Raw genomic sequence first — 23,201 nt, forward strand, 5'->3', positions numbered from 1 at the left:
ACAATTACGAGTCAACGTCTCTTCAGTGGCTGCGGATGGCGGTAACAATTTCGCGTTTAACGGGTGAGTGTTATATTGAGCGAGGGGCATTTCCTGACGGCGAGGGCCGTTTGGTGCACGGCGTTGTAGCCGGCGCTGGTGGCACCTTGCAGGGCGCTCCAATGCTGCGGCAGCTTGGCGTGCACGCTGCTGGAAGAGCCGACGGGCAGGTGCCTTACCATGCCGCTGCTCAGCTGCTGCAGGATGCCCGAGCCTTGCGAGCCGCTGAGACACGCTGACGGCCGCCGCGACCGGATCGACTGCATTGACGACGTCAGTAGGAACGGCACACTCGACGATGTATTCGGCATTGACCCACCCTATGTGACCACACATTATTACATTAAAAAATCGCTCTGCATACCTACAGAAAAAAGATAAAAAGAAAATAAATTTCCGGTCCTCTTTATTTCAACCTAAATAAATAATTTTTAATACGCTGATGATCAGTTAAATTGGAGATAATAAAGGTATCAATCAATGTGTTGAGATTAAAGGCCGGTCAAAAAGTACACTATAGAATCGCGTTATGGCTTTCTGGTATGTGATTAGGACCACTATTAATAATGTATATTTAAATAAGTTTACAGCTTCAAAAGATCTAAACTATATAACTTCGTACGAGTACCTTTACAAAAACTGCATATTCAATTTTCATAAAATATATTGTTTACGTTTTATTGTATTGTATTTACTAATTGCAAACATGTAACAAAATCTCTTAAAGTTAACATGAACCCTTTTAAAATAGTTTACATTTGATACAATTAAAGATCAGAACCAGCAGTATAGTGTTTGCTGCAATAGGTACTTTTATATGTAGAGTAGGCCACATTTTATGCCGGTAATATTTCCCAAAAAAGTGGGATATTAAGATTATTTCAACTTTCGGCCCTGACATCGTGGAAAATACTCGTATTCTTTTTAGGTTTAGAGTCATCAGGAAAGAATTTCTAGCCAATATATTTAATTAGCTTTAAATCTCCAGCTCTAGTGCATCTGTGCGTTGTTGGAGTCAGTCAATATAAAAACCTTGTATGTAAGAAAAAAAACTGAACAAAAAATTTAACTGACTACAAAACCATGACATGACATGACAATATATTTCTACTCATAGTTTGAAGTCGGTGCCTCAGCACGAGCCAGCAGGAGTGATAGAAGCTCAATATAATAGTACTTATGTGTAGGTGAGGTAGACGACTATAGGCACTGTAGGTCCACTCCTGCTAGCTCGTGCTGAGGCAACGACTTCAAAGTTGTAACCTAAAAAAATATCTTCATGGTTTTTTATAGTCAGTTAAATTTTTAGTAAAATTTTTTTTTAGTAGTCGATTTATCTTTTTGGTAAAATTTTTGTTTATTTCTCACTGATTTCTAGCTAAAGTGCATCTCACAAAAATTCCACTAAGCCCAAACATGGCATAGTTTTATATTGTTCCGGTGCGTGTGTGGAGTTCATTGTACATTGTGCAGAGTTCCGGTGCTTACCTTTCGGCTTCAGATCAGTTCGAAAAAAAACATTAACTTATAGCTTTTTCTTAGTCGTTTGTTTATATCTCGTTTAATATATATAGCTGCGCGAGCATTACTTCGCTTTGACGAATTTCGTTGGCTATCTGCGGTCTTCAGGTCATGTCCAGATCACCAAATGATACTTTCTGAATTTAAATGCTTGATATGGTTATGGTGTTAAAAATGCCAAAATCGCTATAAAATAGGTGTGGTATATAAATAGGTGTGCTTATGAAATTTAAGGGTTACCCTCGATTTATCTTGGATTCCATCATTAGATCATGACTTGGTGACAATTTGTTCTTTAGAACAAAAGAAGAATTTTGAAAATCAGTCCACAAGTGGCGGAATTGTCGCGTAATAAACATACAAATAAAAACCGGCCAAGAGCGTGTCGTACACGCTCAGGCTAGGGTTCCGTAGCCATTATGAAAAAATCAAATAATATTTTTCTAAGGATTTCGTATTGTGTACTGAATCTTCCAGGTTTCAATCTTAGGCGATATAATTTTCCTTGTAAATTTGATATATTTAATACCATTCTGAATTTTTTCAAATTTTTCCACTCAATAGTTTACATTTTAGGGGGGGGGGGACGCTCGATTTTACAGAAAGTTTGCACTTTAAAGTTGAATATTTCGCAAACAGATCACTGAATAGAAAAATAACAACCCCCTTAGCAACCTCCCAATGGTTTTAAAAGACCTATCCAACGATACCCCACAATATAGGGTTAGTCGAGAAAAAAAATCACCCCCACTTTACGTCTATGAAAAATACCCTAAATTTTTTTTTTTTACTTTTTTTTTAATGTACCCCTTTGTCGGCGTGACTGATATTATGTATATTCATGTCGAATTACAGCTTTCTAGTACTAACGGTCTCTGAGCTTACCCGCGGACAGACAGACGGACAGACATGGTGAAACTATAAGGGTTCCTAGTTCAATACGGAACCCTAAAAAACATACAGTCGAATTCAGAACCACCTCCTTTTTTGAAGTCTGTTAATTACAAAAAATCCTGAAAATAGTTTTCATTTATTATACATTATTATATAACTGCCTACTTGTTTGCCAAGTTTAAAGTCCGTTATAATTGCTGTTACGAAAATATATATGACGAAACATTCGGACGTCGACTCAAGAAGTTTAATTTGGACAAATTACTGTACTCAGTAAAATAGTAGAGTGAAAGTAATTGACTGATAATTATTTTGTCTGTACCATTAAGTACTAGAATGTTTATATATTTTTTTTGTTTTTATATGTTTTGTTTGTCATTTTTCACATTCTGTGATTGTATATTTTTTATTATTTTAATCATTGCATGTTTTGATTTAACCATGGAATACGTGTGTATTTCGTGTGATTTTCCTCATTGACGTATTATTATTATTTTCGTATTTTTATAAAAAAAAAAATATTTTATCTATCTTTTTGTGAATTCTTTATATTTTGACATTTTGTATGGAATTAAATGTAATTTTCACTAAGTAATAAATAAATCTATCTATCTATCTATATTTTGAATAAAAAATATACCCTTCAATTCCCTATCCCTTGGAATTTTCGAATCTTTTCTTAGTGCACCTCTATGATCTCCAAGTCATATGCTGCTAAGTGTTGGCAACCCCAACACAAAGGTACAGCAATATCTTGATTGTCGACTCTGTACTTAGTAAGGCGAAGATTTTGTCCCTTCCCTTCTCTGTGTACCTGTGGGAGCGCAATTCACGTTTTACGAGTGAGAAATATTTTTTATTTATTTAAATCCCCAGCACGCCTATAGTACATTGTGTATTAAGGGCGGTAAACAAGGAATTACGAACGAGAGTATTAGAATTAGGACTAATAGAGGCTTTAATGAGTCGATGTTCGTAATTCTAGTACCGCCCGTGCGACATACAATGTTTTTCATCACATTTGCGAGTAAAATTGTATATTTGTAAAAGAAAAACTAATATTTTTTCAAAAATTGCCGATACCGCTGACTACGCTCTTGGCAGCGCCAGCCTGCCCGCCGCCCTACCCCAGCCTGACCATGCGCCCGACGTGCGCGCGCCGCGCTCCTGCACGCCATGCAGTATCACACTCATTTACCGACCTTGGGCTTCATGACAACAAAATTAGTACGGGCAATGACTCATTTACCGACCACGGGTTTCATGACAAGCACATTAAGGTCGAGGGTTTTATTTGGAGGGTTGCAACCAAGGTAGCCTGCATGTTACGACACTGTTTACGAGCAAGTGTGATGAAAAATAAAATGAGCCCCTCTCACTTTATATACAGTGCTTGCTCATCACTAAGTTCCAAGTCTCTGGCTTCAGTAGTTTCAGCTGGATGATTAGTCAGTCAGGATATGGTAATGGTACAGTCGAGTTCATAAACTTGTGAGCAAAAATTTGATCAAAAATATCTGAACAAGCTTCTACACTGTTAACAATAGAGTCGTGTTCAGATATTTTTATATTTTTGACCAACTTTTTGCTCACAAGTTTATGAACTCGGCTGTACGAGGTTGGTCTTATGAAACTGCAAAATTGAATATACACTTCTTGGTAGTGGTCCTAACAATATGACTTATTAGATAGGTGCATGCTTGGGTCGCGTTATATACGAATCTAAAATTGCAACTTGTAGTTTAAATGTAATTATTTTATTGCTGTTGTTGTGATCTCATTGGTAAACTACTGTTGAAATGCATCTAGCTGATTCCTGCAACACAATGAGTAGGATTAACTACCACATGCTATAATTTAAATTGAAATTATTTTTAGCGTAGGTACCAAAGCGTGTTAGGTTTATGCACGGTTTATGACAATCCATGTGAATCAGTTTACCTATTTGTTAATCTACTCTACGAATGAATCGATAATTCACGGAGATGTTGCCAAATGAAGGTTTATTGATGATAACTAGGAGTATAACCTGCCTGTATACTATTGAAAAAGTAAGAGAGTTGTATTATATATCCATTGCTTGGCAACATCTTAGTGTAACATTTGTTTAGTTAATGACGCTTACAATACAGATTGAGCAGCGGTCCCCATTGTGCTTTAGTAACTGTTCAACTCAATAACGATAGAACGAAATTAAAGTCGGACAGAAATGAAGCACGAATAGGCACGCAGAAAGTATTGACAAAGAACGGCATGGCCGCAACGTCAAACACATAATAGCTCACGGTCCATGGAAGTGAAGAGGGGACGTAAAATGGCCGACAGACGGAATGCTCTAGAATATCACCATTATGCGACGGTCACTGGCTAGAACATTGTCTCCAGGCTTTCACGCGGCCCGCAACGCTTCCAAAGAGATGTGTCTAGGAGAGAAACTGTACTCACGATCATGCTCCGTGCAAGCTGCGTAGAAGAACAAACAGCAACAGTGAATGAGACAGCGTTATAAACGTTCGGCGCAGAGCCTTTACATACTCGTACATGAAGAGATGAAGTAATTAACTAGCAATGTTTCCTTTCACATTTAACATCAAACATAGTTGCTCAGCGGTCATTGAAGATCGTGTCGACTAAGAACTTAAGTTGTCTACAGTCATTAATTAGTTAAAAATTACCTATTTTTCCAGAAAAAGAATTGACAGCATTACTTGGCTATTTTGAAAAACTTTGCTGAAAGAAGTATGCAGTCATGTAATACAAACTAGCCAATTAATTGTTAAACACATTTTTGCTGCAATACTATATATCTTTGTAAGTAATCGCCAAAAATACAACCACAAACAAAAATGAATAAAAAATACACAGATATATTAAAAATCTCAGTTTTTTTTGGAAGAATTAACTCACTATTGATATGTGTTATGTTAATTATTACAACAACCCAACCCAGCCCATCTAAAGATCAGATTCTACATCCAATCGCATTGCATTATATGTACGGGATAAGACAGACAACACAGAGTACTGCTGCAGATAATACCTACTCGTTGGTCGTCACAACAGATGATAGCATTCAGTGAGGAACTACTCTCCAGTCAGACGTTCGGATACATATAACGCTCGAGGCCCTCATGCATCGCAGTTCATAACAAGACAGTTGTAACGGTCATGCACCATTTCATTTTTCCTTGAAGGTTATTTTTCCATTGACGGTTTTCTCGCAGGAATTGAAGTATTAGCGTTAATGATGATGCGATGAGAGGTCTAGTGAACGGACAGATAGAGTTCATTACATGATATTGACGCCAACCAGGATCGTGCAGATGTACATTTATGGTGGTGGTGTGAGCGATGAGACATCTCTCCCAGTCGGTGTGGGAAGAAGACACGACCGCAGAAGATAATAGTCCACATCAATATAACAAGCCGTTCCATGTCGACATTCAATAGAGGGTTCAGGGAGGACACGTAGCCAGGCAGGCGTACGTTGTGCACATCACTTACGACGCATTGTGACGCCGACGGCACGGACAGGCTCGAGCCTGAGCCGCCACGTCCTCTGTACTGGTAGCCCTGCCAAAACCAAACAACCACCAACGTCACTACTGTCTCAGCCTTAACAACCGTTGTCCCGCTCCTCCAACACAGCTGCCTTTCATACTAATACGTGAACTCTCTATTCTTTAGTCTAAAAATTTAAATTGCTACTCCTAATTAGTGTTCATACACTAATAGTCTACTGTCTAATAGGTAGGTATTTAACCTAAAAAGCGTGATCAAAATACGACATAGAACATAACTAAATTTGGAATACTTACGGTAGGAGGAGACAAATTCACCGCTGAACCACGACGTTCCTGTGGGCCAATGCTGGAATGGCGTCGCGTGGGTAATCCGGAGTTTCCGCCAGGGGTCCCACCGGGGGAAGATGCGCAAGAGGGAGCAATACGTATTTTGGGAGTCATAAGAGTATTATCGGATAAACGGCGATTTGGAAAAGCGCTGGCCACACGCAAGAAATTGCCGTCATGGTTTGTAGAGTTGCTTGAGCCGAAGAACCACTGCCCGATGCCGGTACCTGTGAGAAACGTTTGTGTTACTTATTCTTGTAATTTGTAATAAATTTAGATAGATGAGATTGACAGCCTTGATAAAATACAGAAACAGCCAGAAAAAGAAGAGATGTTGTAAACTTTGTAAGGTATGTAGAAGTACATACTTTTGAAGCCTCCTCCAACACTGCCCGTGCCGCTAGGTCCACTCATGGAGTTTTTACGCGCCATATCTTCAGCACTAGAGGTCTTGCGTTGCTCCACGCGCAGGTTCGGAATGTTGAAGGGTGGCACGTTCATATTGTCGGTGCTCATCTGGTGCCGCAATGTCCTGTGTCGGTCGGGGCTTGGCAGAGACAGGCTGTCTAGTTTTAGCTTGTACCGCTGATTTTTATCAATATTATCCAGCATATCGTATAGTATCTGGAAGTTATTCACGCGGTTAAAAATGTTGTATCAGGATTTTTGTTAAAAATAATAAAAGGATTTGGTACGACTTGTCCTTATTGGCAAATTTCGGAAATCGAAGTTCGTATCGTACCGCTCTCACTCTCATATTAAATAATATTAGCGTCAGCGATACGATAAGAACTTCGATTTTCAAATTCCGTAGTAGCCTCCACTGATTGCCACTTTTTCAAATTGTCTACCATAGTAAAAAAGAAAGAAATAATTTATTAGTGACAAAGTACGAAATCACAAAAAGAAATTAAAATTTAAGAAAGTTGTATGTTGTATGTCACAAAATAGTCCCAAATCTTCAAAATTGCCGGTCTTGCGAACGGCGCTGTTCTTCTTTTCTTTTGAGACCATAGAAATGCTAAGAACTGTGTTTACTTTAAAATTCGAATGGTTATACGACCAGATTCTTCCGACACGCTAAAAAACTATTTAATAAAATTATTGCGAAACAATTTGATATAATAACGAAGTTTTATGAAGCTGGACTGGATTTTTAGATTGCTGGTACGTAAACAATAAAGAAAAGGAAAATATACCTCCATAAGATTTGTGAACTGATCAACGTTCAAAGCCGGATTAACGGTTTGCGGCGCAAGAGACGGAATCATCTTTGTAGCCATAACGTTCGTTGTCAAGCCAAACTTCCTTTCCAGGAGCATTGACTTATACAGTCCTGTAACAAACGCCACGTGGCGAAACGATTAAGCAATGACTAATTTGAAACTCAACTCAAGTAGACAAATGCTTTGCAAGTATTTCGCTGTCGCTCTGTGTGCGCAAGCAATGTCATAAATTCGCAGTGCTGCAAGTAAATCGTAAGCTAAAGAGGATGGGGAGGGTAGGAAAGGCCAAGGATAACTTACTCATTACAGCAGTCGCAATAAAAAATAAATACCAAAGTCATATTTTGGTGTAAGTTTCATTTAGACAATACTTACTAACAACCCGGTTTATAATATCTGGGTCACTCAACCTCATGCTGAGGAGTGTCGGAATCACTTGCTCGAGGATATGATTCCTTTCCAGCCTAAGCAGTATTTTCTCGTAAAAGCCCAAAATCAGGCTTATTATTTTAACATCGCTTTGATTCTTCTCAAGTAGCACTTTAACTTTCCCTAGTACGATCCCGTGCAAAGCTTTATCCTCAATGTAATCAGATACATTTTGCATGGCAATCAGAGACGCCGTCTGCAAACAACAATATTATTTAACTCATGTAATGAGATCGCACACAGTGCCGAAGAGTAAAATTCTTTAATTAATCCGTGGATCAACCTCACAAAAGTAATTAGCAAACCTGTATTTGGTTGGTGTTGTTATCCATAGCGGCGTAGAGGATTGGCATGATTTCGTTGTTAACCTCCTCCTTTTGGCACTTTTTGAGAATTATATGCAGATTCTCTAATATTGTAACTGAGGCTTGAACACTCTTGGGCGAGTTCATTAGGTTCCTGAAAAGTATATGTTCAGTTTGATACGAAGTGATGCACTGCACAATCTCAAATAAGCTCATTTCATAAAAAGATTTGCAAAAGAAAGTAACATAAAAGAATTCATATTTTTTATACCTAGAAAGAAAGAAAGAAAATACATTATTTCACACAACAAGACACAACAATATTATTAATTACAAATAGACAATACGAAGGATAGTATGTGTCGTTGCGGTTGTGAATCAGATGGCTCAGCATAATGCTGAAGCGGTAAAAGCACCGCAGCGCTGATTTTCAGCCAGCACCGTCGGTGACCCACGGACCGCTACAAAGATATACTTCACACTATTAACTACATAAGACTACATAAATAAATAAATAAATATGAACAGATAATTTAATTAAGTACCTATTAAGTACCATGGGTCCTTGGGGTTTGAGTGCTTTTAATATTTATAAATCATTGTCGTCCAAATTGATTACGGCTTCGGGTGACCAGAGGGCTGGCTTTTTCTTAGCACAAAAATTAAGCATTGCCATACAGCGTGGTAATGCTGCCAGCCTTCTGGGCACCTTACCACCTGGCAGTGATTTTGGGCAACTTTTTTATTTATAATTTTAGTTTGTATGTAGTTTTAGTTACCTTTATTTTGTTTTATACTATACCGGCATTGTGAAGTTTTAATTTATAATAATAATAATAAAAAAAGTACCTCAGTTAATTTATATTATACTCGTATTAATAACTAAATCTAGTACATTGCTCGTGTGGCCAATGCCAATTAACCGTTGTGCGGTGAGCGTTTCGATGAGGTTTCGATCGTACAAAAGCAAATAAATTAATCTCTAAAAACACTGTGATAGGTTTATGAACTAAAAACGGGATAGTTACTTAAGTGTAGGCAGCACATAGTGTGAGAACTCGTCTGGAGCTGCCTCGTTGGTGAGCCAGATGACTGGTTGCAACACCGCAGCCAGAACCTCCGCCGTGCGAACCTCCATCTGTAGCGCCGGCCATACGTGCTGCCAACGCAGTTTCTGTAAGATATCCCTTCACACTAAAACCCCGTAAGTACTTAAGAGCGTGCAAACGAAAAATTGCCCATTCAGCGATTTTGAGGTTTTTCAAATGCCTTATTAATGTCTAAATGCTTACGTTTTTTAAGAAAAACTAATGTAACATATAGATAACTCTTACTCTGATGTATAGCGGTGATTCCATTTATTTCCGTCAGCGACTTTTTTGGCAAATCATTTTGTTAGTGAGGTTTTACAAAAATACGCGTCAGAGCTGTCTTTCATGTGAAATATTTCCATTATAACCACCAACAAACAGTGTAACTTTAGTATTTTATAATAGGAAATATAGTCTTTTAAGACATAGGGTCATCATATGTATCAAAATATTAAGTTATTAATTATTCAAATACCATTCTTCAAAAGGTCTAAATCGGTCTACTTCATCATTTTTATCTCATTGCTGTGATGTATTTGCCAATAAAACAATTTTATTATAAATCTACAGGAATGTTAGTCTGTAATATTTTTTTCAGCGCTTAATAATAGCTCATTTAGTTTTGAGAATTTTCTAAACTTGGGTCCTAAATCGATTATATAACCTCGCGCGTTAATAGTTACGACTCAGAAAGCGCCGGGCACTCCCAAAGAACGGACGTATCGCTCTGCGCTCTCCGCAAGGTTAACAACCTTTACTGCAACCACGATAGTTATAGCGTGTCTGCAATTGCTTGATACTTGATAAGTAATTTTACATGTTAAAATTAAATGTTTTAAATTTTCGCAACTTTCACTCAAACTAATACGGGTAGACGCATTTTACATTTCACAAGCATTTATTTAACTTGCCATATTAGTGGTATGTTAGTATGTAGTGTGTAAGTATTAACTAAATTTGACCCACTTCCCGATTTTTGATTGAGATGAAACTTTGCGTGCATGTGTGAATAAAATGACAATGTAATATTATTATTATGACATGAAGCTGATCTGATGATGGAGCTGGAAGGTAACCACAAGAACTCTGTAATAAAACGACATAACCCATCGAGTTTGGACTCATTAGATTTGTCTTGACGAGTCCTAGGTGGTAACCAGGGACAAAGGTACAATCAGCAAAAAATATTGTATAAAAAAAATAATGTAAGTTAAAGTTATTAAAGCTTTTATTTAACTGCCCTGTTAGTATGTTTGTTAGTATGATAGTGAGTATGATATAAAAGTAAATAAAATCTTGTTGTACAGTAAAAATCTTATATTCTTAGATATGGGCAATAAACTAAAATCATTTGGGATGAAAAAACACAGTACTGTTAACACAGTATGAGCTGCTTAGAAAAGGTTATTCATCATTATTAATTACCATTACTGTAAATCCAAGATAGAAATCTAGTTCCATAAATATAATTTTTTGTTAAATTCACTTCAAATCGGAATTAAGGTTACTGTAAAATTACTGTTTTTGGTTTTAAGATAGCATTTAATTCAATTTGGATTTATGATAACATTACTTTCTTGATTTTAAGATTGCATTTGTTTTCAGACGGAAAATAGAACAGACTGAAATGTCGAATATACCTAATCATGAGATTTCTATAAGTCCCAATATGTAAAATGAATGATGCATTTTCAACTTTAAAAAAATTAGATTTTGCCACAATTTTTGTCTAGTTTGCACAGTATTTTATTAGGTACGTACCAAGTGAAATCATATAAAATGAAGATTATTGTTTATTAAACATTCCAGGATACTACTCAGTTTTGATAGACTGTCTCCGAACATGTACGATAGCTAATGAAATTCCTGTTACTAAAATGTCATTGGACTCCGTAGTCCATTAAATTAGACGCCTTACGCATTGTTAATAATCTACTCCCAGAGAAGTCGACTCCATCTGATCTAAGGACTCCATCTTAAAACCCTCGCTTCGCTCGGGAGTTAACGCACGACACCCTCGCTGCGCTCGGGAGTTAAATCTGGAGTCCTTCGTTACGCTCAGGATTCAATACCGTACCCGTGACATACATACATACAATATATAACACACATTATCGCCGAAATATATATATATATGTATATATCGGGGATTTCGGATTTTTTTTTTTTATACGACTGGATGGCAAACGAGCAAGTGGTCTCCTGATGGTAAGAGATCACCACCGCCCATAAACATCTGCAACACCAGGGGTATTGCAGACGCGTTGCCAACCTAGAGGCCTAAGATGGGATACCTCACGTGCCAGTAATTTCACCGGCTGTCTTACTCTCCACGCCGAAACACAACAATGCAAGCACTGCTGCTTCACGGCAGGATTAGCGAGCAAGATGGTGGTAGCAATCCGGGCGGACCTTGCACAAGGTCCTACCACCTGCAAAAGAATTGCTCGTTTAAAGGTATTAGATGAAAATAATTATGAGCAATGATGATGAAATATTCATTTATTTACTAAGTATTACGTGCCCTCACACAGTATACCATCATATGCGTGAGAAAACATTGAAACTAAATATTTTGCGCGCACTGAAAAATTATTTTTTTTATGCCAGCTTTTTTTACTGACTGTAATTTTTATACGTTGTTGCCATCTAGGGCCAAAGTAACTTGTCAAGACGAATCAAACGAGTCCAAAGTCGATGTGGTTATATAGATTTATTACAGAGTTCCTACGGCCACCTTCCAGCTCCATCATCAGATCAGGCTTCATAAATCATAATAATATACTGCATTGTCATTTGATTTACACACGTATGTAAAATTTTAACTTAATCTGAAAACGCATATTTAGTCAAGTTTAGCTTCCAAAATTTTATCCATACCTACTAATAACTAACATACTAACAGGGCAAGATAAGTAAAAAGCTTGTAAGTAATAAATTAAATTATTATGTTAAAGAATAAAAATATTTAAATCGCAACAAATTTTTTTTCTTAATTTTACTAAGACGGAAAATGTACAACGATCAAGATGTGTTTAATGTTTCGGCAACGCTCGCATCGTACGCACACAGCAAACCGCTGTAGTGTGCGGGTGAAACACGGGCCGCGGGAAGGAGATCGCGCCAGTGACGAGTTGGGACAAAATGTTTGCGCGCTCTTAATAGCCATGTTCATCGTTTAGGCAAAGTTAACTCAAACTTTGATTAGAAAACTCGGCTTAGTCTATAAACAACTTTGAGAGCATTACATTTCACGCAGGGTTTGAGTGGATATATTCAGCAGTCACGATCATAACTCTTGCTTTCAAGTACCAAAAAGATTTTATTGTATTGTTACAGCTGTTATATTAAATTAGTCTATGAGTAATGTAAACTTTGTTTTCCACTCATTATCCACTTTATCAGAACAATAGGCCTCTTAACTTCGTTTAAATTCATTTGGGCATGCATAAGCCATTAAAACAACAGAACGCTGCTTTATAAAAAAAACTCGTTGAAAAAATATTGTAGACATTTTTGTTTTCTTTTTTATTATGGGAAGATCACTTTAAAAACTTCTTGACGGCCTGATCGTGTAATTAAAAAGTTAAAACATACCGGTAATCATTCCAGGGTGGCCCGCCGGCGAAATAAAAAACTGGTGTACTTATAGGTCGGCATTATACTTTGTTAATTAGTTTCCCTTTGACAAACCCTTACTGTTGTAGTACTCTCCAACGGCGCCTTGGAGGTAAGATATTTACTTCGCTTTCTGCTAATATTTCAAGGGTTCCTTACCTTTGGTATGTACGGCAACGCGTCGATGAGAGTGACGCGATAGAAATTGGCTTTCTGGTTGGGATCTTTCATTGTGATCACGTCTAGGAACTGCATAGCCTGGATCGCCTGCTCGCTCTGGCATCTGAGCGATAAAATATGTCTTGCTTCAGCCGTACACTTATCTTAATATTTTTTATCATTATAGAGTAAACTTCTTAATCAGGGGCAAAATAATGTGTCCAGGCTATCGTTGAATATATTTGTGACAAAGTTCAGATAGAATTAATAATGTTTATATTTAAAAAGACAAACATTACACCATGACGTTTGTGGATTGTTTGAATTTATAATTAGGAAAAAATAAGAAAGGTAGAACACACACAGGGCGATTCTAAAGATGTGATGAGGACAACCCTGACCACCTCAGTTAATTATAGGCTAGCGCAACAGTAGTTAGTGTAACTAGTGACCGTTTATTTTAAGTTGTCTGTGTGTGAGATATGGGTAAGTAAAACTATAGTAATGTTTATTGAAATAGTACATTGTGTCTTAAGGGCGGTAAATAAGGAATTACGAACGAGAGTCTATTAGAATTTAATGAGTCGATGTTCGTAAATCTAGTACCACCCGCGCGACATACAATGTTTTTCATCACATTTGCGAGTAAAATTGTATATTTGTAAAATAAAAACTATTATTTTATTAAAAATTGCTGATACCGCTGACTGCGCTTTTGGCAGCGCCAGCTCAGCATGTGCATGGCGTGCGTGTGCAGCACGCGCACGGAGCAGCAGCACACCATGCAGTAACAAACTCATTAACCGACCTTGGGCTTCATGACATGAAAATTAGTACGGGCAATGACTCATTTACCGACCACGGGTTTCATGACAAGCACATTAAGGTCGAGGGTTTTATTAGGGGGGTTGCAACCAAGGTAGCCTGCATGTTACGACACTGTTTACGAGCAAGTGTGATGAAAAATAATAATGTGAATGTACACGTCAATATAGTGGTAAATGACTTCTATGTATAGGTGTGATGACTGAGTTGTGTAGGGTGGACCTCTAGCGCACCTCCAGAATTAGTGTATGGAAATGGCGTAGGTACGCTGACGTTCAGCGACGATTTCGCTCGGGTTTGATAACTAATATGGTATTCAGAGGCCATATTGCCTAACGTACTCTTAATTACAATATTGATTTTAGCACTTTTTTCTGTCAAACGGTACAGGATGATTGTAGACACAGATGGTGCGCGAGATCACGAGCATCCGTGCGTTGGATAATAATGGTCTCACGTCGGATCGGCAGCACCAAGGAAAAGCAAGATCCGACAGTCAGTCAACGGTAAAACTGTCAACCTATTATTTGAACCAGGTCTTAGCGCTATAACGCACTTTGCGGGCATCGCTTGAGAAAGAGACGGTGCGCTAAAACCGCGCGGCTAACCGAATAGTGCGTACGTAGCCTTGGAGCATATTATGCACATACAAGTGTATTTTATAGGTTCCGAAAATTCTCAAAAAGCTGATGACTGAATCTCAGTTGAACCTCCTGGATCCCTGCGTCCTTTATAAAAAACTTAACATACACTATATTATCTAAATATTCAAGTTTTATTTAACTGATTATAGAAAAATACATACGAGTATTACATTAAGATTCATTGAAAACTACAAATAAAATTCGATTATAAAATATGTATTATTTATACGTAAATAAACTTAGTAAGCCGTGGTGGCCTAATGGTTTGACCTATCGCATCTCAAGCAGAGGGTCGTGGGTTCGAACCCCGGCTCGCACCTCTGAGTTTTTCGACATTCATGTGCGGCATTACATTTGAAATTTACCAAGAGCTTTACGGTGAAGGAAAACATCGTGAGGAAACCTGCTCAGACCTGCGAAGCGATTCAATGGTGCGTGCGAAGTTCCCAATCCGCACTGGGCCCGCGTGGGAACTATGGCCCAAGCCCTCTTGTTCTGAGAGGAGGCCTGTGCCCAGCAGTGGGACGTATATAGGCTGGGATGATGATGATGAAATAAACTTAGCCAAAACTGGCGAGCGTACTACATACAGAACTAAATATTTGCTTTTAAAATAACACAAACTACTGAAGACTCGGGACTCTACGCTAAATTCTTTATCAAGTAAGTACCAACGCGAACCGGGATTGTTGAGCCACTCACCACTGTTCATAATTTAGCCGAGTTATACTCGTACATATATACTGGAAGTAAATGTGGTCATTAATTAACCAGAATAGCATTACACGGTTAAATTACGTACAGTGGTGGCTGAAGTTTCTCTGTTCACGTGCATCTGTTGCATTTTGCATGCCGTTGCCGTGCATCTGTTGGCAACATACAAATTTTTGATTGGGATCCTGGGGGTGAAGCGCGTTAACTGCGCGTCGTCCGTGGTTAAAACTACGGCGGGTGCATAGGTCCTCAGAAGGATATCGACCGAGGGCTTACTTGAAGTACTTGATGAGTGGCAGCAGCTGCGTGGTTGGTCGGGGGTGCGGGTCTCGCGCGAGCAACCGCTGGACGGCTTCCTGTAACGCGGCCGGCACGCGAGGCAACACGGCGCTCACCTGCTGGTCCAACTGCCACCGCATAAACAGCACCATTAAATATTTATATATATACATATAAAGAAAGACGTGGTGAAAAGAAACAAGAAACATCGCGAGGCAACCTGCACAAGTCCTCTTATTCTGAGAGGAGGCCTGTGCCCAGCAGTGGGACGTATATAGGCTGGGATTATATACATGTCGATGGTAGGACATGTTTCAAGTTTACCGTTTGTGTTTGGTCTTGTCTTGTATTACATTGAATTTAGTTAACTTTTTATTGTCCTATTTTTTTGTCATGTTTCGATATTTTCAGTTCATCACTATACAGCGTTTATTTTTGATACTACCTCAAACTGTAACCAGACGAAGATTTAAGTACTGTGAACCGATATGAAAACAAATTGTTAATTTAGAATTAACTACCAGAGCGTAGAAATATTTTCGAGCAGCAATGTAATGCATACAATAATTTGATACGAGAGAGCAGCGTTCTGTGACAGCTGTCACATCGACAAGTGCGACGTTTTGAATAAAAACAAAGTAGTATCACGTAGTGATACATCGCGTGCTTATTAATTTTATAAGGAAAATAATAAGCTACATTTTTTAATAAATCATAATAAAGTGTGATTATGAGGGCCTTCACTAACTACCCTTAAAGTTTGAGGTTGTATCAAAAATACAAGCTGTATTTTAAAGGCGGGCTTATTGATTTTTCAAAAACACGCTTAAAGTTAATTACAAACATTGTTAAAAAAAAGTTTTATATGTAAGTAGGTGCCCAAGGACGGCGATGGTTGTTCTGTCTTGGAGTTTCAGTGTCTGTCTGACTGCTCCATCATCAGAGCCCGGCCAAATCGCACCGTAGAACCAAAAGCGGCAATTTAGAAAACTAAGAGAGGTTAGAACCCGGACGCGAATACGCAACCCTCTGCTCAAGACTTCAGCTTACCGCGGTTTTTTTTACAGTACGCGTCATTTAATTAGTAATTAGGAAATAGTTATTTGGGCAACAAGAGAGCAAAGTCGTTTTTTGATGCGAGTGTTGATTTTGAATCCCGAGTAAGCGAAGGATTCTACAATTGAATCACGAGTGACAGCAAGGGATGTAAAAAAAAAATGGTAACGTGTGACACATACAACTTTTCACCTAAGCAGCGAGAACATTTAAATTAAAGGTTAAAATAGAACCACATATATTTAGAAGACAAAAAATATAAAAAATATTAAAATATAAGTAATCCGATTGTTAAGAAATAAATATAGTACTTACTTAATCATATTTAAAACTTTTTCTCAAAAATGATTCATACAGACAGTCGCTATTATTCTTAAAGTCACTTAAGAATGCCAGACAACGATCAAAAGTCACCGATAAGTAGACAGGTTTTGAATATGGAAAGAAAAAGTATCCATTAGGTACGATACAAATCTCATACTCGTAACATCATACTTTTTAATACTGCAAAAAATCTCATCTTTGGGTCATTAAAAAGGTGGAACATTAAACGTATATTTTTTATAAAAATAAACCTTTAAATATGATTTTATTACGATTTCTATTGTTTGAAACATTAATATATTACTTGCAAATTTATTTAATTTGACAAAATATAGTATAAAAAGAAACGATAACAATTATATAGATTAAAAAATATCTAAACCCTGTATCTCTCCTACCCGGGGCATCGTGCCTAGTAGGTATGCTTGCGGCATTCCCTCGCTGACAAATATTATCCCTACTAATATTATAAATGCGAAAGTAACTCTGTCTGTCTGTCTGTCTGTTACGCTTTCACGTCAAAACCGCTGAACCAATTTTGATGAAATTTGGTATAGAGATAGCTTAAGCGCCAAGGATCAACATAGGATACTTTTTATTCCGGTAGAGGGCGCCACCGCGCGATAACCTAAGTCCGCGCCGACGAAGTCGCGGGCATAAGCTAGTTGTATATACCTAGGCAGTATACGGAACGATTTTATTAAAAAAACAAGGGCAGCGGCTTTCGTACAACGAGGTTGCATACTTTATTAAAAGAGTATATAGGAAAATGAATGTCATAAAATTCACTATAGTTTTTTAATTTCATCTCGTGTTTTTATTTTTCAATTTGTCCTTATTATAATTAATTCTCTATTGACATAATTTTTCATGCTAAAGGTAAACGCAGTATTTTTTTATTAGGTTGGTATACTTAATGCTTCTTGCTTAATTAAAAAGTAAAAAAAACTAAGTAAAATTGAGCGGGATATTCGTTCATTTATGTTCGTTTTGTTTGCTAATTTAACTTTGTAGTTTTTTTAGTTTATATTTGAGAAAAGCACCGTACAAGCTTCGAACAATAAGTCCTTTACTAAATCCCTTGAGTAATGCACTATATATACTTAATATAACAGACGTTTTGTAATTTTTATGTTATATGTGTATCCGAACGTTTGTTTGTTTCTTTTTAGGCCTACAGAAGTTATAGTATAGATTTGATCCTATCTCTCGCTTTTTTCATATTGAAGTGAAAGTGACAGATCAATGTCAAGTTCAAATATTTGTAATTCAGTGAGTGGACCCAGCACTCCTCAGCATTTAAGAAAAATAATTAAAAGGCTACTTTGTCTCATGGATTTTGGTCACTGATTTTTCATAGCAAAACTTGCCTGTTTGAGCTGCTGAGGTGAAAACATTATTAAACGGCACTTACTCGCACCATACTAATTGAAATCAGATCAAATGATAAAGTAAATCAGGAATTCAAATTTCCAATTTCAACAAGTATAAATTCCGTTTAATTCCATTTGTCGATTGAAATACCGAGCACTGGTGCAGTCGCTTAATTTTACGTAAATAAATGGAATGGCATTCGCCATTTGATAAAACGAGTAAATTACGACGTAAATATTACGGCCGGAAGATGTTGCAAGGAAACCAATGAATCTTTTCAGTATTAATACAAATCATAATATTATTTTCCTTAATATAAATTCGTTTGTCGCTATCCCGCGGGTCATGTAATTTTCCGGGATAAAAACTACCCCATTTCATCCCCAGACAGAAAGAGAGACAAACAGAGTTACGTTTGCATTTATAATATTCGTAAGGATATAAAATTAACGTGACTGACTGGCAACGCCCATACTAAATCATTAGAGCTAGAGGCTTTAAATATTCCTTGAAGATCGTAGAGGCGCAGGCGTAGGAAAGGATTTTTTGAAATCGACACGGTACAGGTTAGACTATTTATTTATTTATTCGAGGACAAAGCTGCGGGTATAGGGCAGTAAATAAATGCAGGTTTAAAAATAGACCCATACTAAGTAAGTAAGTACATACCTACACATGGTTAACTCTTTACAGTCTCACTTAAGGGACTGGGCATTTTATGGAGTTCTTGAAGAATTCTTAGAACATTCTATTTTGCTGTTAGTTAAAGTAAATAAACATGCTGTGGACTATAATCATCATCATCATCCCAGCCTATAATAAGTCCCACTGCTACATGGTAACAAAATATAAACAACACGGTGTATAAAGCTGTAGTTCTTATAAATTTTAACAATTTGAAAAGTACTGTGCTTGTTGCTTAAAACGATGTATAATTGCTGTCGTTATTAAGAGTGTGATGCCACAAAGAATGTAACATTGCATGGGTAACAAACAAAGCAAACCAACCAAACTCAAGTCATTTCGATATTTTAGAGTTTGTCATTAAATTGAGTGGCGTTAAGTAATAGTACATTATGATACAAGTGTGCTATGTTGGTCATTACACTCGAGTCGGTTTTTAAGCCTGAGCCGAAGGCGAAGGCTTAATGGAGACGAAAAGTGTAATGACCAATGCTCACGTGTTTCATACGACGTTTTTCAACACACTTGCGAGGAAAAGTAAATAAAAGTTCACATTTATTTAAAAACTTTAATTATTGAAACAGTTATTAAAAGTACAATTATTGAAATGATATGCTACCGCCTTATGAGGCATTTGTACTGTATGTTTAATTGTATTATTAATTATTTCATTGCTTTGTTCTTGGGTATTTGTAAATGTCGGTGATAATGCAACATTCTGAAAGGAGGTAGAAGAACATTGCGTTTCATCATTAGCAAACGTATGAAATCCCAAATCATCATTGGCATATGAGGTGGAAGGACGCGGTTCAGGGCAGAACTTCTTGGATTGTGGCTCCAAATGGATTGCTTGTGTTATTTTGGCACTTATGTCGGCTTTATTTTGGATGGAGTCCTCAATATATGACTCGGCGACATTATTAGATCGCCATCCCCCATGGCGTTTTAAAGTCAATATATCGGCTCCTGAATTAGCCAGCAATGTAGCTGAAGTCCGCCTAAAACTGTGTCCGGTGTAAGCGTCAGCCTGTGGTAAGCCTAAAAACTTGGCAATTTCTCTAGGCATCGATCCAAATTTGTTCACTCCGATAGGCTGACTCGTGCATTTGCCGTTTTGAAAATTTTGGAAGAACCGGTCAGATTTTCCTTTTGTTGAACGTAAACTTTCATATTTTTTCACTATTTCATAAAATGGTCCGTGAATAGTAAATGACCGAGGAATTTTATTTTTAGTGTTCGGAATTTTGACAAGTAGCATCTCTCCGTGATTCTCTATATCTTTTGTCGTAATGTTGTTTAATTCCTGACGCCTACAGGCACCAGTAATTCCGAATATTAATGCGACCTGAAAATAAATAAAATCATAATTAAGTTATAATAATCGTACTTAGTTCCTATTATATCAACACTCACAATACCGCCTACAAATATTATAATAATGAATACAAAACTAAATAGTGGAACTGACCTTTGTCGCTAGATATTGATTATCCGGTGCTTCTTTAATGAACTTCTCCACTTCATTAGGTGTTAAAACCTTGGATTTTCGACTGTAAAAGCCGTCTGAACGTCTTTTCAAGAATGCAGTTAGATTGGTGTACGCTTTGATGTCAATTGCATTTTTATTCTGCACGGTACTCTTCAACATAGAATATATACACCAAAGCGAACTAGGTTTATACCTCTTCGCCAGTTCACTAAAGTAAGCCATGAACACGTTTTCTGAGAAAGAGCTTGCATTTTTGCTATTTTTCCATTGAATGAAATTTGCGTAGGCTTGCATGTATTTATCTTTTGATTTTGAGGGCAAAAGACTATCACTCGCATTTTGCGCTTCAACTATGATATCTGGCGGCGTACACTCGATAAGTAATTCTTCGTTATCTAAATTCGACATTTTACAAAACAACACTAACGAAATGCAATACTGTGAATAAACTTAACAAACAGAAACCCATTTAAAAGATGGCGGCCGTAATTTTTTTTTTCGCGCGCTCAGCGCTGCATGCGCGCGCAAGTCTGAGATAAGGGCACCGGCAAAGTAGCTAATCAGCCACATATTTATAAATTTTGAAATTGGGTATTTATAGTTAAAAATACACCGTCAAATTATAAATACCAACAAGCTAACAAGCAGTTTCATGAAATTCTTTAATTATTTATCACATTTTGAATTGAATTTTATATTTACGCAAATAACTACTTAGCTGTTTTCGAAACATTAATACTTCTTGCTAATATTTAAAAAGATATGTAATGAAAAGGCACTAGTGCGATAATGTAATGTAAAAGGCACGGCATGGGTAATATTCTGCATTATCAGTGTAAATACGCTGTAATAAGACCTACTTTACGAGCAGGTGTGTTGAAAATGAAGTTTACACATTTCATAGTCCATTTTTAATAGGTATCAGCAGTATTACTCGACCTAAACGATAAACTTGTTGTAAGTACCTACTGGTAGTTACTTCAAAGAGGTGATGTTTCGTATAAACATTTTCGCTTCTAGGCCACTATCAATATTCGATGCCTAAGCTCTGGAGCGCACGAGCTAGGAGGTATTACCGTAAGTACATTTGTAAAATAGTGATGCAACGAATAGTACTTTTAGGAGTACGAATACGAATATTAATAGTGATTTCAATATTCTGCGAATATATGTATAAGTAGGTATAAGTATGTAAACTATGCCCCAAGAAACATTTCTTAAAGTGTAAATTAATCAAAATTAAATACAAGTATGTGCATTCGAGGTACGCGTCATAAATTCCGATCCATCGGATGGACAGACCCAAAACCAGCAGTGTTCATGCCTGCCCCAGGCACTGAATAGTTTTGTTTTTTTTTGTCTTTAATGTTTTCTCATAAACCTTTATGTTATATTGTTTGTCAATTTTGTTTGTTTACTTATTTAGTACAGTAAAGAGTTTGTTGCATGTTGTATATTCAATACAAGTAACTTTGTGTCCACACCAAAAACTAGAGATAGGTATCATAGATTTTTGGGCCCCGAGCGATTTATTTTTTATATTTCTGAGTTTATAGTGGATTTTTAGGGTTCCGGTGCCAAAATGGCAGAAACGGAACCCTTATAGTTTCGCCATGTCTGTCTGTCTGTCTGTCTGTCTGTCCGTCCGTCCGCAGCTTTGCTCAGGGACTATCAATGCTAGAAAGCTGTAATTTTGCACGGATATATATGTAAACTATGCCGACAAAATGGTACAATAATAAATGAAATAAAAAAATTTTTTTAGGGTACCTCCCATAGACGTAAAGTAGGGGTGTTTTTTTTTCATCCAACTCTATAGTGTGCGATATCGTTGGATAGGTCTTTTAAAACCATTATGGGTTTGCAAAGACGATTTTTCGGTTCAGCGATTTGTTTGCGAAATATTCAAATTTTAAGTGAAAATTGTCATTAAAAAAATCTAAACCGGTAGGTGGAAAAATTTGAAAAAAATCAAGATGGTAGTAAGTATATCAAACTTTCAAGGAAAATTATGGCGGTTAAGTTTGCTTGAGAATTATTAGTAGTTTAAGAGTAATTAGCAGCCTAAAGTATAAAATATACCTAAACTATGGAAGATTCCGTATCGTAAATCGTAACTTAATTTTTTCGTAATGGCTACGGAACCCTATTTCGGGCGTGTCCGACACGCTCTTGGCCGGTTTTTAAGTTGGGAAAGAATATTAGTTAGTGAGTTGATATTCGGTGAATAAGAATTATTGTATTCGTATCCGTTGCATCACCACTTCACCAGTTGTAAAGGCTACTTACAAATTCGATCTGCTTCACGTACAACATGGGGTTATTGTTGGCTTGGATGAGCGGCTTCCCGTTGTTGAAGACTGCGCAAATGACGAGCCCCAGCGAGAACATGTCAGATAGAATGTTGCAATGCCCATTCGTCTGTACCTCCGGTGCTGCATAAATAACAATCAAAAATTAATCCCGAATATAATGGCATCAATCTATAAAATTCAAAATTGAGAGACGGAATTATTTCTTTACACGTGTACACAGAAAAAAAATAGAAGGAAAAAATAAACACGAACAGTGTAAATTGGCTCTCACTTAATTACTTATAATGTAGCCGTAATGCTGTTTTTCAGTGGAACCACTTAAAACATTTACAATCCGGTAGCACTTGATCAGTTTAATCGTTTT

The 23,201-nt window shown here is 37.1% G+C and overlaps 2 protein-coding genes across 2 annotated transcripts; both read right to left on the minus strand.

The window, feature by feature from the left end:
- Positions 1-22,923, minus strand: LOC141435594 (SCY1-like protein 2). The gene is made up of 11 exons (XM_074098321.1): positions 22,812-22,923; positions 15,593-15,723; positions 13,134-13,257; positions 9,294-9,439; positions 8,266-8,419; positions 7,907-8,156; positions 7,505-7,641; positions 6,674-6,929; positions 6,273-6,532; positions 5,959-6,027; positions 1-359 (listed from the first exon to the last, which is right to left on the minus strand). The coding sequence occupies exons 1-11, from the start codon at positions 22,911-22,913 to the stop codon at positions 57-59; spliced, it is 1,932 nt and encodes a 643-aa protein (XP_073954422.1). The 5' UTR covers positions 22,914-22,923; the 3' UTR covers positions 1-56.
- On the minus strand, positions 19,416-21,408 carry LOC141439655 (uncharacterized). The gene is made up of 2 exons (XM_074103989.1): positions 20,502-21,408; positions 19,416-20,378 (listed from the first exon to the last, which is right to left on the minus strand). The coding sequence occupies exons 1-2, from the start codon at positions 20,928-20,930 to the stop codon at positions 19,602-19,604; spliced, it is 1,206 nt and encodes a 401-aa protein (XP_073960090.1). The 5' UTR covers positions 20,931-21,408; the 3' UTR covers positions 19,416-19,601.
- Positions 22,924-23,201: the final 278 nt, after the last annotated feature.

Source organism: Choristoneura fumiferana, chromosome Z (assembly GCF_025370935.1).
Source record: "Choristoneura fumiferana chromosome Z, NRCan_CFum_1, whole genome shotgun sequence".
Classification (NCBI taxonomy): domain Eukaryota; kingdom Metazoa; phylum Arthropoda; class Insecta; order Lepidoptera; family Tortricidae; genus Choristoneura; species Choristoneura fumiferana.